Source organism: Sander vitreus, chromosome 8, assembly GCF_031162955.1.
Source record: "Sander vitreus isolate 19-12246 chromosome 8, sanVit1, whole genome shotgun sequence".
Lineage (NCBI taxonomy): Eukaryota > Metazoa > Chordata > Actinopteri > Perciformes > Percidae > Sander > Sander vitreus.
The window spans coordinates 8,840,612-8,858,810 of NC_135862.1; the positions used below are offsets into that span (position 1 = coordinate 8,840,612).

At 38.9% G+C, this 18,199-nt stretch overlaps 1 protein-coding gene across 8 annotated transcripts in view; it reads left to right on the forward strand.

Moving 5' to 3' along the window:
- The window catches only part of ap3b2 (adaptor related protein complex 3 subunit beta 2), a 50,586-nt gene that overhangs the window by 12,330 nt on the left and 20,057 nt on the right, over window positions 1-18,199 (forward strand). For 5 of the 8 annotated variants that reach the window (XM_078256663.1, XM_078256666.1, XM_078256660.1 and 2 more), the window contains exons 2-17: window positions 4,165-4,240; window positions 4,767-4,841; window positions 5,176-5,271; window positions 5,931-6,091; window positions 6,537-6,603; window positions 6,999-7,181; window positions 9,092-9,286; window positions 11,623-11,720; window positions 12,714-12,768; window positions 12,889-12,960; window positions 13,326-13,388; window positions 13,516-13,648; window positions 14,761-14,870; window positions 15,067-15,243; window positions 16,828-17,014; window positions 17,672-17,802. In XM_078256663.1, the coding sequence (XP_078112789.1) occupies window positions 4,165-4,240; window positions 4,767-4,841; window positions 5,176-5,271; window positions 5,931-6,091; window positions 6,537-6,603; window positions 6,999-7,181; window positions 9,092-9,286; window positions 11,623-11,720; window positions 12,714-12,768; window positions 12,889-12,960; window positions 13,326-13,388; window positions 13,516-13,648; window positions 14,761-14,870; window positions 15,067-15,243; window positions 16,828-17,014; window positions 17,672-17,802 (1,879 nt within the window). The remainder of the gene's footprint in view (window positions 1-4,164; window positions 4,241-4,766; window positions 4,842-5,175; window positions 5,272-5,930; window positions 6,092-6,536; window positions 6,604-6,998; window positions 7,182-9,091; window positions 9,287-11,622; window positions 11,721-12,713; window positions 12,769-12,888; window positions 12,961-13,325; window positions 13,389-13,515; window positions 13,649-14,760; window positions 14,871-15,066; window positions 15,244-16,827; window positions 17,015-17,671; window positions 17,803-18,199) is intronic. The other 3 variants (XM_078256664.1, XM_078256667.1, XM_078256661.1) reach the window with 1 other exon arrangement.

The following is an 18,199-nucleotide window of genomic DNA, read 5'->3' on the forward strand; positions in this document are numbered from 1 at the left end:
TTATTTACCATATTTGGTAAAGTGTGGGGGCAAATTCGAAGAAGGAAGGGTGGACATTTGCTAAACAGTCTGTTTTTATTTAGATGTTTAGATGTGATTAATGGAATCCAGAACGCTCCAGTCCAGTTATTCACAGGAATAAGAAAAATACCAAATAATAAATCTGGCATAGAAATATAAGACATCACCACTAGCTGCTTTTTTAGGTGTTTTGGGTTTGACTTTTTTTCTTTAATGCTTTGTCCCTTTAAAAATACAAAAAAAAAACATTTCAGGTTTAGAAGTTGACATCGAAGGAAGTGGACGAAGGCTGTAATAAAGAGAGTTGATAAAAAACGAGATTTTTATGGAGTCATGGCCAGAAGCCGCGACCCATCATCACAATTTCACAGGGATAAAAAGAACCTTCATTTTCTCCTGGAAATCAGCATTAGTGTTACTTCGCCTCATGTCTAGCCTTTCAGTGCTTTGGGCAAAGTTATCTTTGCATTGTGTTAGAGTTCATTTTTTAAGTTGCTTTGAGACACCGCCACATATTTGTAACCAAGAAACCAGCGTCATCTCACCGCACGCATCCAGAAATAACCCGTCACAAACAGCATTTTATAGATACTGTCAGGTTTTAATTTGACTTTGATGAATTTAGGTTTTGAAGTGTGTGACGGAGTGAATATAATTCATGCAATGGAATTATTAACACTTTGATGCTTGATGGAGATTAAAGCAGAACTTTTTAGCACACAGAAACACACACACGCACACACACGCGCACGCACGCACACACACACGCACGCACGCACGCACGCACGCACGCACGCACACACACACACACACACACGTTAAACTTGTTATGCGGCGGCCACTTCATAACAGATTGCAAGGCCTCCATTCAATGCTGTCACACCACCAAAACAGATGAAATATGAAGTATACCCTAACAGCCTCCCACTCATACTGAGGAATGATGTAAAAATGTCAGTTGGATTAAATAGTTTGGAAAGTAATTTGTAGTGTTGGTTTCAGTGTGTTTGAAGTACATGTGGTTTTCATTGCATTTAGAACAAAGATGTAAAGTAAAAACTAAATGATTTAACTAAATTAAAATCCATTTCCAAATCAGAATGGGCAGTTTAGAGTATTTACATTTGAGTAAACTCTCAAGATCAGCACTCAGAGAACATACATGTACTGTATAAGCTCCATAATCTTCTGAATTTGTTATTTTACTCATTTAAAATCCGCATCTGGATATAGATCAGCTTCAAAATACACATTTGATAAGGTTTAAGAATACAGCAAATCATGATGTCAAGTACTTTGTAAACACGTGGTGATGCTATCTGCACCAAAACCAGTCTGTTCTTCCTGCCACTACTAAAATTGTTTGTATGAAATATCCTCCTAATAACAGACAAAAAAACCTAGGTAGCCTAATCAACGTATTTATATAATATAGCACTGTCTGAGTTGCATTGTATCCTCCTCGTAACACCTGTCGTATGTCAGTGTGAGTGGCATGGAGTAGATCACAGCTCAGCAGCACAGACCTTCAGCCAGATGCAACAAGGACAGTGCAGGATGGCAGAAAATCACTTAACTTCCTTGCATTGCATCATTTGTTGCCTTGGAAACTAGTTGGAGGAAATGTGCAGCTCTGCAGCCATTTAATCGACTCGCCCACCACTAACCTTAACCCACCCAAGTTTAATATTTGACTCTTTCAGTTAGTATACGTTTCCTGATTGGTAGATTTGAGTTTAAGGTTTTGTTGGCAACACACACTTCACATGGAAACTACAGTTTTGTGAAGTAAGAAGGTAGTGGTGATACATTTCAAATATCCAAGTTATGATCTGTTAAAACACTGTTGTTATCTGTCTGAGATTAATATAATAGAAAAGTGTGTACTGTCCACAAAAGATTCAACATTTACAGCGATGTTTATTGTCTCTGTGAACAAACAAATAAATTATGTACAACCCTTTTTTTTTTACACCTTGTCAAACGCCTTAACAAGCTTTATTTCAGTGTAACTGATTCACATTGAATGATTTAATATTTTCGGGGTTTCTTCGATGTTATCTTAGAGGCACAATTTCTATACATGGTCAATATACAGTCGATATAAATCGAGTGGTTGTAAACGTATATGGGTGTACACATATCAAAACTTTTATGTTTAATCAAACGTAACGTGTTGCTTTAAAGTCAGTATCCTTCAGGTCTTCTGTTTCTTCCAAAATGTAACAATATACAATGTTTAGTAAAGCCCAAGGTTTTTATGAACTAGAAAAAGGAGAAGTAATTGTTGTCTTCTGTTACTTGACAAAAGAGAGAAGCAAAACAGATGTCATCGATCAGTATTTCAACATTTAATTAGGCGGGCATCTTTATCTTGGCAGCTGTAGCATTGATCCTGTCTGCACTGTTGCTGTTTGCAGGTCCCTTCCTGGCAGGTTTTGTAGAAACTGTCGGTGTTGTTTTTGTGTGTTTGTGTTGCAGCAAAGTGGAGATGTCGGCTTAGATCCACTCAAATCCATTCAAAGGATCCTGCTTCTCATGTGTGAGGTAGCTAGTCTGTTCCCATCGTATCTGACAGGGAGGACGGATGAACAGTTCCAGTTCCAGTAAACTTATGTAGATAGAAATGACAGCTGTCTTCATAAAATAGGAAAACAACAACATATACTCTTTTTTTTGATACCTTTCTTTGAGAAATGAAACTTTTCGCCAACTTTTTACAGTCCAGACTGAAATATTTATATTTCTCTATATATCTATATTTCTTGTCTATCTCTGTAGCTATTGGATAGATATTCACGGTAGGGCTTCACAATATATCCTTTTATCGTCATCGCAATATCAACTGGTGCAATAACCATATCGCGAAAGGCTGCGACATATCGCAAAAGACACTCAGAGATTTTTTTTTTTGTGTTAAATGACAGAAAATATCGGGGGAAAACTGCACTTTTATTCATTTATTAGTCATTTTTTTATTTAGTGGTGCCTTTTATATTCAATTCAATGTTCAATTTGCTCCATAAAAGAATGTTGTAAATGATTTCCTTTTACTTGTTTTAAATTCAACAACCAATTTGTTGTGTTTTTGTAGAATACTGAAAGCAGCAGAAATGCAGAACTGAGAACACTTTAATATCTGTTTATTTATCGCAGGTAATATCGTTTTTTTGCAATATTTATAGACGATATCGCAGATCGGATATTTTACACATATCGTGCAGCCCTAGTTTACGGTGCCCAGAGGATGAATCCTAATAACTTTAGTGATGCCCTCAATTGTCATCTGGTGCCAACAACAGGTCTAAATTTTACATTGTCTAATACTTTGGTTAATAACCAAATCCTGCAAAACTACAGTAATATCATTCCCATAACCCTTTGTGTTAATAAGACAGTACATGCTTATTTATATAGCACATTACCACAAGCAGGTAATCAGTTATGGATGATGACAGTTACTCCTCAACTCAGGTGATGCAGGTGATTCTGACAATTCATTTGATCAAATGCCAGAATATACAAACAGTGTGTTTCTCAAAGATATTCAGTATACAATGATGTAAAAGAAGAAGTAGAAATACATTAGAAAAAGGGAGCTGGAACATGGACATGTTTTACATGTGTGCTGGATGAATGATTAAACAATTGGTTGATAATCAGATTGATTATGTTGATCAGACAACATTTGCTGACTTATTTTCTGTCTATTGACTCATTTCAGCACTGGAATCTCTGTTCCCACAATGGATGGTTATTGAGATCTAAATAATAAAGAAGTGAGCTTGTATGATACTAATAGCCACATCTTCTGATGGAGAAATGTTTATTCCCCCATTCCTGCTAAAATATCTATAATTTCTCTGAGAGGTCAACACGTTTGATGGATTATGGCACTTTCCAATTACCCCTTCTTTTAATGAGCTCAATGGGGCTCATAGGTTTTGAAGCTGCATTTCACACTTCAAATAGTATAGTGTCTGGGTCACTCTTGCAGACTTTGGTACAATTTGAGCATTTGATGGAAATTGTAAAACAGGTCTGTGTTTCTTGTTTGAGGACTCGGTAATCAGAGTATTCTTCTGTTTTGTGTGCGGCTAAAACAAAGAAGCGAGCTAATTTTCAGTGTTTTTCCTCCCTCAGACATGATGACTTGAAGGAGATGCTTGACAGCAACAAAGACTCCCTGAAGCTGGAGGCAATGAAGCGGATCGTGGCTGTGAGTATAAATAATGTTTACTTTGGGATTTCACTGATCAGCAGGTCCGGCTGCACGTCGAGTGACAGGACAAAAGGCATGGAAAGTTTTGAGAGAAAACGTCACGTGCAACTCAACATGCATCATTTTTAATGAATTCAGACAACTGTAAAGACACAAAGCTTGTTCTCTGTACCAAACTTGATTTCATAATTTTGATGGTAAAGATGCTGCCGTAACTGTAGTTAAGATCCTTAAGATTGAATATCCTTCATCTGTAAGACAAAGGCAGTTTGGGATGATTTAAGTACAGTGGTAAGAGATATAAACTCCGCAGTCAGCTGTTATTATATTCAAAATTCATAATCTGAAGCTCCACACACATCTATTCATTCATCATCCCTGCAGGAGTGAGAAGATGGAAAGAAAGGAAAAGCATGAAAAGGGGCTGAAATAAAATTTAAAAAGTTGCACTATCTCTACAAATAATTGAAAAATGTCACCTCGTGAAATCCTCACTGCTGATTTGGTTTGCTTTTCTCTGCAGATGATCGCCCGTGGTAAAAACACATCAGATCTCTTCCCTGCTGTGGTGAAAAATGTGGCCTGTAAAAACATTGAGGTTTGTTATGAAGCTAGTTTCCTGTTGCTTCATGTATTATTTGCTCCTTTTTTTGTGTAGTTTTATGTGGTAGAAAAAGTTTCTTTCTGCGTTAAGGCTTTTTTCTTTTTTTATTCCTCATTTTGCTTGCTTGTTATCATATTTTTTTTAAAACCCGTGGGATTCGGCTTTATCTCACCTGAACGAAATTGCAATTTTTCCTCCTATTTCATGGTTTCATCGCTTTGATTTATCTCAGTGAAAATAACTGAACTAATCTACATAATTTGAATTCAATCTGGTTTTTTTTTCTCATCGGCCTGTTTCTCTTTTACCGTACTTCTCCTCTCCACAGGTGAAGAAGCTGGTCTATGTTTACTTGGTGCGTTATGCCGAGGAGCAGCAGGATCTCGCTCTGCTCTCCATTTCCACCTTTCAGCGAGGGTTGAAGGTACAGCAGCTTTCATAAGTGACATTTCCTTTCAGATTTTGACTTTTTGACAACAGAAAGAAACACATTTATCAAAATTCTGCGTGGGTCTAATGTTATGATGAAAACACAGATTTACTGTATGTTTTTAGCAATGCTAGCAGCTTGGCACTATGGATAGCAATGTTAATGTGTCAGTTGGTCCTCTACTTTGGTCCTGACTAAAATATCAACAAAATATAACAAATATTGGACATATATCCTTGAAAATTGTACTGACATTTATGGTTTCCAAAAGATGAATCCTACTGACTTTAGTGATCCTCTGACTTTTCCTCTAGCGCCGCCATTATGGTTGACATTTATGATTTGGAGTGTAATATCTTGACTATTAGATGGACTGCTGTGAAATTTGCTACGGATTTCCAAGGCAAATACTTGTTCCCTTAACTGTTCATCTAGCGCCGCCAACAGGTCAAAATGTGTCAAATGTGTTTTTCTATGACCAAATACCTTCCAAACTAGTGACATTCCCATCAGCCTCAGTTGTAGCTGTGTCGATATCTAGCCTAATATATTGATGTCGATATAATATCGAAATATTGCACAGCCCTAATATGAACCCTGTCAACCAACGACAGAAAGATTGCTTCTGAAATTTTTGTTCTGTGTTTCTGCAGGATCCGAACCAGCTGATCAGAGCCAGCGCCCTGCGAGTCCTCTCCAGCATCCGAGTCACCATCATCGTCCCTATAATGATGTTGGCCATCAAAGAAGCTGCTTCTGATATGTCTCCATACGTCAGAAAGACGGCCGCTCACGCAATTCCTAAACTCTACAGGTGACTTACCGAGACTTTTTTTCAGTACGCAGGCCCCTGATTCCCTGTTTTGAGTGTAAAGACAGTACGGTGAATTTTAGATTATTTCACTCATTAATACATATAGGAAGATGCCTTCTAGTTACAGACATAGGCTTTATATCAAAGATTAAAAGAAGCATAAATGATACATTTGTAAGATAGAAATCAGTTTTTGAGGCTGCAGCATATTAGAGCATTCTGATCCCCAGTTTGAGAACAACTAGGCTAAGATCAAACGTTGTTATGACTTAATGTCATCGTGAAATTAAAGCCTTTTATGGCAGTAAAAGGTACATCCATTATTGCTCTGGCAATCTTTTGTTTGAGAACAACAGTATGAGAACAAATTAGCGGTAACTCTTTCTCCAGCAGTTTCATGCATTTGATAAGAATGATATTTGATTTCATTCTTCTCTGCTCCCAGTTTGGATCCAGAACAGAAGGACCAGCTGATTGAAGTCATAGAGAAACTCCTCGCCGACAAAACTACGGTGAGTTTTTGCAACGCTGATTCAGTATTTTTTTCCACCAGATTCTTTTTCTTTTTTTTTTTTTTTAAACAAATGCAAATAGAAATTTGAATAAGTGCACTCATTCTCCACCTTGCAGTCTTTGCATAAGCTGTAGCAGGGGCGATTCTAGGATCAGACCTTTAGAGGGGCTCAGCACCTAATGAGAATGTGACACGGATACAGGGCCTTGCAGTGAGCTGTAGTCATTTTCAAACCGAAATTCACTCACTATTTACAGGTGTATTGTTCTATTTAAGATGCAATTTGAGAATGCATGGATTGTATTTCTGTGCATCGGTAATCCTCATAGATAATGTACTCTCCTGATATTTAAGAACATTATCCTAACATCCCCCACTTGTTGTATGCTGTAGTTGGTGGCAGGAAGTGTTGTTATGGCTTTTGAGGAGGTGTGTCCGGAACGCATTGACCTGATCCACAAGAACTACAGGAAGTTGTGTAACCTTCTGATCGACGTAGAGGAGTGGGGGCAGGTCGTCATCATCAACATGCTGACCCGCTACGCCAGGACCCAGTTCCTCAACCCAAACATGAACGTGAGTAAGAATCAGAGGCAGTGCAGTCCCCAAAAGTGATCACTTTATAGAAGTGTAACTTCTGCTCACTAGTAGTTTATAAGCCGTATTTTTTATTTAGTATATAAAATGACAGGAAATAGTGAAAAATGCTCATCACAATTTTTGCTGTTTTTGTCTGACCCACAGTCCAAAAAATATTAGGTAACACTTCACTTGAAGGTATCTACATAAGAGTGACATGACACTGTCATGAACACATGACACTGTCATGACACATGAACTCTAACCCTAACTCTAACCCTAACCCTAACCATAACTTGTCATGACAAAAACCAAATCACACTTACTAAAAGAAGCGTTATGTCATAAACGTTTATGACTTGTTTATAATGTTTATGACATGGTCATGACAGTGTCATGTCACTCTTATGTAGATACCTTCAAGTAAAGTGTAACCAAATATTATATAATATTTAATATATAATATTTATATATATTTAATTTACAATGAAATAAACTAAAAAAGCAGTTAATTATTTTACGTTTGTGAATCATTTTCTTTAAAAACAAATTCCTGATAACTAACTTAAAAGAGCACGGTCTCACGACAGTTCGTGAAATGGTCACGTTATTTTTAATTTATTGATTTGTGTACATTGATTCATGTTCACGGACACGATTATCTTGTTTATTTCGTGTTGCTGAGAACGTAATGTTTTCGTGCTGGTCAGCACGTAATGGGAAGCATTAGGAGGTTGGATTTCGGGGTTTCGGAAAAGAAGGGGAAACGACACGCCGGGACACGAGCCGCGGTCTCTGGGGAATGCGCCACAAAAAGAACGGTGAAAGGACACACCACATGCCGGGACACGATCCCCGGTCTCCGGGGTGAAAGTCCTGTGTTGTTTGACCCATCCACCACCCCAACCAACCTCCCTACGCAGACTTTCAGCATTTCATACTACTCACTACCGTAGTCGTGCTGTGATCACGAAACATACTTCCCATTTAAATACATTACTTTCAAAATCGTCCTCACCAACACGAAAAAAACGAGAAAAACGTGTCCTTGTACACGAATCCATAGATTAAATAACGTGACCATTTCACGAACTGCCGTGAGACTGGCTTAATCCTTTATCAAAATTGTCTTTTTGTCAATTGACCAATCAATTAATAAGGGGATTGTTCCAGCACCACAAGCAACATAAAGCTTTTACACTTACTATGCACTTTGCCACTGCTTGCACAGGCATATTTACTGTTTTACTACCATGTGTAATATGGGTTTTTTCAATGAATCCGATCACATAAAGGACATACTGTAATTGTTTACTTCCTTGTTGCATTTTACTGAAGTCCTTGCAAACTTACAAAACTCAGAAGTAAATTTACTCCTTGTGTTTCATCACCAACAGCTCATTTGCATACTGTAGGAACAGGATTTGGGGAGATTACTGTGCAACAAGTGTTTAGGTGTATTTATTGAAATAATAGACTTCGTTCTGCCATTGTGACTGTGCAGAGGTACAAATTGAAACCATCCTATCATTGTTTTCCTCTTTCACCGCTGCCAACTTGATGATATTGTTTCTCTGTCTTTATCAGTTTTTCAGACCCACCTGTCGACATATTTTCTCAAAAGCAACTAGCAACAAATTGAGACATTTTCACATTCATACTGTGATGAAAATTGTCATTGTTATTGTGGTCATTTCCAATGCATGTTGTGACAAATGTGGTGGTACAGCCATTTTGCACTCTCCATGTTTGTTTATAACAAATATATTTAAGAGCAAATTACCATCTAGTGACTTCGAGAGTCGTTTTCCTTTTACGCAGCCAATAACTACTTTCTATGCGAGAGAGATCTCTGTCTTGGTCTGTTAGTTCCCCAACACACTGCTTAATTCCCACCGTCTCTGCAGGAGTCCCTGCTGGAGGAGGGAAGCGACAAGACCTTCTACGGCTCGGATGAAGATGAGGACGAGGAGGAGGACGAGGAGAAAGATAAGAAGGCAGAGGCTCCTGCCATGGCCAAGAGGAAGCCGTACGTCATGGATCCAGACCACCGGCTGCTGCTGAGAAACACCAAGCCGCTCCTGCAGAGCCGCAATGCAGCTGTGAGGCCGCTGCACTTTTGAATAATACACACAACTTACATCAGTATAACAGCCCATTAACTCTCCTCTTGAGTCAGTTGCCATGGTAGATCCTAATTGTTTTCCCTCCAACATTATTCCACATTGAGCAGCAGGTCGCGTTGTGAGTAGTTGCGGTCTTCATATGCACGACCTTGGTTCATGTTAAAAAGCAGCTGAAGTGCCTTTGAGCACTTAATCAGGCCTGACCTCTCACTCGGAATTGGACAATCTCCCAAAGGAAATGAACAAAGTGTCACACATTACTGCTGCTGTGGTCACCTTGGAATGCCTGTTTGTTCCGTGTTAGATGTTATGAAATTCCCCCGTCGCACATTATTCTGCTGGAGTCGAGCTGCGTGCTTTAAAGATCAACCCCGTTCCTCAGGCAGAAAATGTTTTTCCTTATCTTGCATGTAGCATAGCAGACAATCAGTGAGCTCTATAATTGCGCTTTATGCAGCTTATTGTTTTGCACCTATTAAGTAATTAATGAATGGTTTCCCCTTTGCTCCGATATCTGAAGTTAACTTGTTGTGGGCCTGTTTGAAGCTCTTATTTTGCCATATACATGTGCTTCTTAGTGGGGCATTGGGAGTAAGAATCCACCACTACACATACTCCTTAAAGCAGCTATGGCCATTATTATTATATTGACATAACATGAAATGGCAATGTGAAAACAGTGTGAAAGTGTTTGCTCGTAGTGATGAATCTACAAAGAAGTATCACACTCAGCTTTACAGTGCTTTATAGTGAGTGGCAGCTCATTGGTTTGCTGTCTGGCCCACAACTTCTGTTACTGTTCTGGTTCACTCTCACCCAGTGGCGGTTTTTGGCACAGGCGAAGCGGGCAGCCGCCCGGGGTGCATTTTTTTATGACTCATGGGGGGGCGGCATGAGCACTTAAAAGTTAGGAGTGTGATAGGAGTGTGTGTTTGTGTCGGCCGTCTGAAATGCAAACATTTTTTGAGTACTTTTTTTTTTTTAAAGGGCGTGCGCCCGTGAGCATTCAATAGGGGAGCAGATTTCATACAATAACATCATTGATGATTTTGCATCAAGGAAGGCCAGAAAGGTCAGGTTTTAGTTTGTGTTTTAGTTAGTATAACAGTTAGATTCTCTTTAGTGTGTTTTCACATTTGTGTGATGAAGGATTTGTGCTATTTAGAATAGGCCTATTTATTCTATATTTTATTTGTATATTATTCTTAATATTTTATTTATATTATTGTTGCTTTCTGCTGTTGTTACATTTTTTATATATCTGATTGTATATATTTTTGGCACATTTATTTAGATATATATATCGCCCTGGGTGTAATTCAATGTAGAACCGCCCCTGCTCTCACCGCTCTAATAGTGTTGTTTTCGGTCGCAGCAGGCAGCTGTTTTTAGTGAAAACACTGTAAAAACCCACTGTACACTACCTGCTCAGCACCAAATAGCAGACAGACACTTTTACTAACCAGCTGGTGAACATAGTGGAGCGTTTAGCAGCTAAAGAGCCAGATATTTTCCTCAGGAGTTAGTAGAGACCAAAACAGAGCTAAAAGAGAGTGAATATTGAACTTGCGTTTGCCAGGTGGACACAAACACAACTCCAAATGAAAGATAATGTTGCTCCGTAATGGCTAGATGTGTAAATAAGTGTAAGTTTGCCATATAAACTTAAAAAGTGATATATCAATGTTGTGTGTGGCGCCCAAGACGATTAGTTAGATGATTAATTTAAAGAACTAAAAACGCCCCAGAGCGTTTTTTCCCCTATCCCAGAATGATAAGCCGGTGTAGCTGGACCTTACTCCAGCGCTGACACAGCACTGCGGAGGTCTGGCAATGCGAGACTATGTCAACAGTGACATGAATACTTATGTGAACTCTGCAGCTCTCCTCAGCTCTGCAGAGAGTTTTAGCGTCTTCCAGCTCAGTGATTTTGTGGCCCAAAACTTTACAGTTTTGTTTCACTCTCACCGCACACTGCAATATGCTTATTGAGTGCTCAAAAGACCTAAAAAACACAACCCTTTTTCTTGATTGACTCAGTGCCAGAACATTAGTTGGATTTTAGTCTTCTCACATTTAGTCAAAACAGTATTTGATTTTGTTCTTTCATGGATATTCAACAGAATAAATCCAACACACTTCACATTTTCAACATACTGCAGTTTAAGGCAGTGATGGTGATGGAGTGCTGCTTTGGTAATGAATGAATTCACCCAGATTGACAATATAGTACATGTAACTGTGTTTTATATGGTGAGATTGTATCACTGGTGATGATTTACCCTTCCCTCTGTTGTCTCTTCTTGTTCCAGGTGGTGATGGCTGTGGCTCAGCTGTATTTCCATCTGGCCCCTAAAGCAGAGGTTGGGGTGATCGCCAAGGCCCTGGTCCGTCTCCTGAGGAGCCACAGGTGAGCTGTACTGTCTATATTTTTAAATACATTATCTAGTCTGATTGCTATACCAAATATTTTGGCAGCAGTGTATTTCAAAATGAACATTATTGTGGCTGAGAATGGACCTACGGTTGAAAATAATAAGAGCTGTGTCACTTTAAAAAGAACAATAAATATACAGTTGAATGTGACGAAACAATAATAGCGATGAAACTCAGCAAAGTGGAAAACTGTATGAGAACAGAGAAAAATGACAAGTGATGGTAGTAAAATAAATCTGTACAGCCCTGAAGCAGGAAGTGAAATTAAACAGGGAGCTCAGTGAGTCTGAGGTAAACATGAGAGCATAAACCATAGAGAGTGATGATGGCACATAGATTGCCTCTTGGCTGTAAGTCCTGCAAACTGTCAGCTTCTTATTGAATAAGTGCTCTTGTGGCTCTGAGTTTGCTGTAATATGATCATCATTCAGCAACAGCTCTCTGTGGGGGATCTGTCAGAAATCCGTTGCACCGTACGATAGGTTTGATTAGACTCTGTTATATTTATATGGAGTCTCAGCTTTAATTGCAAACACACCGGTCTTCTTACTTCGAAGAATAATGCCTTGATGTTTAACAAGAAATATACGCAAGTTTTTAAAACCATTTTATTGGTCTCGTTTGTGAACGACACCATCTACAAAGATACCCAAATGATGTCCTGATGATCACACAGCCAGGAGAAGAGGTGTAATCAGGCAGACGAAGTGAAGTCTGGGTTTACTAGGGGTCTGTATAGGGCATTTGAAATAAAAAATAATTTATAAACCAAATTGGTATTGATGCATTAGCGAAGGCTACAGGTCCTCTCTTATCAAACAAAAATCAACAGCAGAAAACAAGCCAACAGAAATGTTTCTACCATAATATCTGAAAAAAGTGGAGTCTCTTCTAAAAGGGGATTTACACTTTATTTAATACGTCTGTTCCTATCCTACTCAATTTCTCTATCAATCTCTCCCTCCAGTGAAGTCCAGTATGTTGTTCTTCAGAACGTGGCAACAATGTCGATTAAGAGAAGGGTGAGCTACACTCGGTGGTATCTTTTGGATGTTTGTGTGTGAAATTTGAAATCAAATGCTGATGGAGCTGCAGATTCACTGAGGTTTTTTATTCTTTCTTCCTGTCATTATGTTTCACAGGGGATGTTTGAACCGTACCTGAAGAGTTTCTACATCCGCTCGACAGACCCAACCCAAATAAAAGTCCTTAAGGTTCTTTTCTATTCTATTGTGCTGTTCTTCCTTTTCTCTATAATCATAATCTTCAATCAATGGAAGACCATTAATTCTCTCAATCTGAGTCATGGTAGTATAACATAAAGTATACAGCATCCTACAGCACACAGTTATCGAATCAACTCTTGCCGAATCAATTCCCATAAGTCAGAATGAAGCCGTTTTTAAAATGTAGACATCAATGTAAAAAACGTAAACATTTTTAAAACTGCTTCGGCACAGAGTTAACAGCACTAAATATGAAAAAAAGCTGAAATTACAGTAAACATGGCTTTGTATTCCCCTTATAAATTAAGCTTTCAGGGTTTCAAAAATGTTTATTTTTTTGTGTTTTTTTGCAGCTGGAGGTTCTCACCAATCTGGCCAATGAGACGAACATTTCCACCATTCTCAGAGAGTTTCAGGTACAGTGAACCACAACTAAAAGTAGCAAAAAAATTATTTTTTTTTGCAGATCTGTACTTCAGCCAGGAGTGATTCATCAGCTTGCTTTATGTTTTACTGTACTGAGTGAATATTTCTTTCCGACAGACGTACATTAAAAGCATGGATAAAGACTTTGTGGCCGCCACGATCCAAGCCATTGGCCGCTGCGCTACCAACATCGGCGAGGTGAGGGACACGTGTCTGAACGGCCTGGTGCAGCTGCTGTCCAACCGAGACGGTGAGTCTTTCTATGTGACAGTCTGGATGCTTTTTAAGTGATATATATTGCTGTATAGTACAAGGAATACATAGTTGCAGCTAGCAGTATCAGATATGAGGTCAATAGGATCATTTAATCATGCTTATTCATTTGCATTTGTAAATTATGAAATATAAGTTAGCACAGTGGAAAAAAGAAGCAGAACATAAGTTTAAGAAGATTAGATACGAATCTCCGAGACACAGACTTCATATCCAAACAAACTGGAAAAATCTAATAAAAACACTTTAACTTAAACAACCTGTTTTCTTCAGTGAATAAGTAAAGGACTGCATTTGAATTTTAGTAAGTCAGTCTACTTCAACTTCAACTTTATTTGTGTCCCCGAAGGGTGATTGGGTGTGCAGCAGGTATAAACACATAAAAGACATAAATACATACATGATAGACACACAGTCTCGAGTGGGGTGGGGTGGGCTGGGAGGGAATAGAGTAAACCTGAACAACAGTAAAAACTGGAACACAACCGTTACAGTATGAGAACAAATAAATACAAGTACTGAGCAAGGTGCATGGGTAGCAGCATCAAAGTAGCCTACACAAGAAAAGTGCTTACAGTATCAGCCTTACATCCATCCATCCATCTTCGTCCGCTTATCCGGTATCGGGTCGCGGGGGTAGCAGCTCCAGCAGGGGACCCCAAACTTCCCTTTCCCTTTTGCCACATTAACCAGCTCCGACTGGGGGATCCCGAGGCGTTCCCAGGCCAGGTTGGAGATATAATCCCTCCACCTAGTCCTGGGTCAGCCTTACAAAGTTGACACAATATAATCAGCAACAACCATCATCAACAACAACATCAGCATCCTTTACATCTCTGACATCCTCAACACATAGTCAACAGACTACAATAAATAACTAACCAAGAAATAAAGAAAGAAATAACGTAGCCACCTGGTTTAACTATGACTACTCCCCTGACCCATATTCAAGAGGGAAAAAGCTGCAGGTATAAAGGAGTACTTATACCTGTTACTCCTGACAGGTGGACATCTTAATCTAGGATGAAGATGAAGGAAATGAATTCAATATTCATTTGATGATTTATGTCTCTTCTTCCTGTTGTACAGAGTTGGTCGTAGCCGAGTCGGTGGTGGTTATTAAGAAGCTGCTTCAGATGCAACCGGAGAAGCACAGCGACATCATAAAGCACATGGCGAAACTAACAGACAACATCCAGGTGAGAGTCTCATTCACAAACTGCTGTCTGAATGTCTGAATTTAAAACTTCTAGTTACAACAAAGGTAAGTTACAGCAAAGTTGTTCTTGGTTTGAAAAACATCATGGGTTACTGTGTTAAATCAAGCTTGCCAAATGACGTTTAACTTTCCAAAACCCAAACACAACCATCTAATTTGATTTGAATTGTTCTCAGGTGCCGATGGCGCGGGCTAGTATCCTGTGGCTGATTGGAGAATACTGTGAGCATGTACCGAAGATTGCCCCGGATGTTCTGAGGAAGATGGCCAAATCGTTCACTAACGAAGAGGACATTGTCAAGCTACAAATCATCAATTTGGCCGCCAAGCTCTATTTAACCAACTCCAAACAGGTGTGACGACATTTTATCACTAGTATTTAAAAAGACTATAAAACATGAACTTATCAGCCGTGTGAGCAATGCTACCAAGCTTCAGGTCAGTGATGTCACCAATACAAACAAATCAATAAAGTCTTATCTTAATCTAATATTTAAAGAGTGTTTTATATGCTGCTAAAATCTGCTGCTGGAAATCTAATTTCCTTGCGGGAGTCATCCCAAAAGGATCAATAAAGAGAAGTCTAAGTCTAATCTATAATAATTCATCATCATTTATTTGTTTGTTTTTTCTATTATTAATCTGAATCTGCAAAGTAACTAGCAGTTAAACTTAATAAACAAATAAATATAGTGGAATAAAAAAGTACAATATTTGACTCTGAATTGTAAGAAGAAAGTTGTAAAAAAGTAGAAGTATAAAGTAGCAGAATTTGGAAATACCCAAGTTAAGTACAAGTACCTCAAAATTGTCCTTAAGTGGTACTTGAGTAAATATACTTACTTATATATATATATATATATATATATATATATATATATATATATATGTCTGAACATATACATTAACATGAATCCAACATTTTATTTGTAAAGATAAATCTTTATTTAATTTACACAACATTGATGATAGGCTTACAGGCCTGTAGGTAAAGTAGCTACAGTAGATACAGTTAAGCTTAAAGCTTTAGTGCGTAACTTTTTGATATTAATGAACGTCCGTTACATTCAAGCCATTGCCAAATTAGTTGATACAAAGCTAATTAAGACTCCACACAACTCCGTCTGTATTTCTCAGTATGGCTGTGTTCAGGAGATTGTGTCGTGACTTTCCTGCGCAGAAACTCGAGTGATGATAATTACCTCTTCTGAAGAGTTTTTATCCTCAGTGTCCTCCTTGCCTACTAGCAGCTGCATGGAGGAGGGGTGGGGAGGTGTGCAGTCACAGAAGGCTTGTATCATGTAGACGCGGCGACAGTTTTGTTGTCATTACTTAGAATTCCTCATGGGGGCGACAGAAACTACGCACTATAGCTTTAAGGATTTACTGTGCCACATTTTAACATTAAAACATGTCTAAATGCATACATGTATGTATAAATGTATGAATATGTCAACAATGATTATTTTAATAGCTTAGTATTGTATGCAGCATAAAAATATATGTGTTAAGGCTTTAGACCGCCCTACACGTTATTGTAGGCCCAGTTTATTATGCAACTCAATTGTATAAGTGCAGTATATATAGTAAGGGGTCCCTGCTCCGTCTCTTTTTCAGCCGAGGGGTCCTTGGCCTAAAAGACGTTAAAGACCCCTGACCTAGATACATTAGCAACTACCTGGCAACCCTCTAATCACCTTAGTAACTACATAGAAACACCCTAACATCTTTCCAGAACACCATAGCAACAACTTAGCAACCCTGCAATTTTCTCTAGCAGCTACCTAGCAACACCCAAGGAACTACTCAGAACATCCTGTAAAACACCTAGCAACCACCTAGACACTATCAACCAATTATTACCCAATGCAATGTTATGATATTACTGTTTGTACTTCCCTCATCCTACATGTCCTTCATATTCCTTCTTCTCGCAGACCAAACTGTTGACGCAGTATGTTCTGAACTTGGCGAAGTACGACCAGAACTATGATATCCGTGATCGGGCACGCTTCATTCGCCAGCTCATCGTGCCCACCGAGAAGAGCGGAGCTCTCAGCAAGTACGCTAAAAAACTGTTCCTCGCCCTCAAACCTGCACCAGTCCTCGAGTCTCCATTTAAAGGTACAGAAGGCGTTTACATTCAGCTGCGAGCGAGTCGAAAACTAAAAAGTCCCACTATAATTTGTGAGATAAACACTAAACACTGAAACAGAGATTACTCAAAGATGTGCTTTGATCAGCTTGTAGGTTTTTATCTAGTTTGTGATATTTCTTTGTGAGATAGATTTCCTAACACTTCCATGTTTATATTAAGAAAAGGACAACTTTTGGGATATTCATCAGGGCTTAATTACATTAAGTTGTTAGAAGTTGTTAGAAGTTAGCTACAGACATACACATATTTTAGTGACACTAAAACACTTTCCGAGGATATCATTATCTTTGATGTTGCAAATCAACTTTTATAAATCTTTAGAAATCATGTTTATTTAGTATCAACACAATTTCAGGGATAGTTGTCCCATGACATCCATGGGTACATTGCAAACAGGAACTGCAAATAGCTAATTTTGCAATATAATGATGCCAATTTGCCAAATGCAGCCCACAGCTTAGTAACAGACTCCATGGCAACATTGTACTTCCTCTTTAAATCACCCAAAGCACCTAAATTATAGGATCTGTAGTTCCAAAAATTAGATCATTAAAAGAATAATAATAGGAGTGATAAAAAGTGCAGATTTGCATCCTGAATTCCTTGTTCTTGGGTTTTTGCAGACCGAGACCACTTCCAGTTGGGTTCATTGTCCCACTTGCTGAATGCCAAGGCTGGTGGCTACCAGGAGTTGCCTGACTGGCCTGAAGCCGCCCCAGACCCCTCCGTGCGCAACGTGGAGGTGAAGGATTCTGTGCGTGCAGTGGGAACAGTAATATACAGAGACACAGGGGTCCTCTGGGCTCTCCAGGGGCCTCAAAAGGTGGAGGGGAGCGAGGGTTGCTCCTGCCCCAGAGCAGTGCCTCAGAGGGGCTGGACAGAGTCGTCCGAGCCTCACATCCAATATAACATTAACTCCAATATAACATTGATTCCTCTTTCACTAGCCATCTTTCATCCACTTACAGCTCATTAGCATTAACAGCTCATCCTTTTTGGCCTCCAGCTATTTCCAAATGGATGCTGCTTAATATCTCCCTCCCATGGAGGAGAATGAGTCACAAAGGAGAAAAGAGGATTACAGCTTCTATTTAGAAACGTCTGATTCACTGTGAAAACACAGTCGTGGTAACTTCACCTATCTCTCTGCT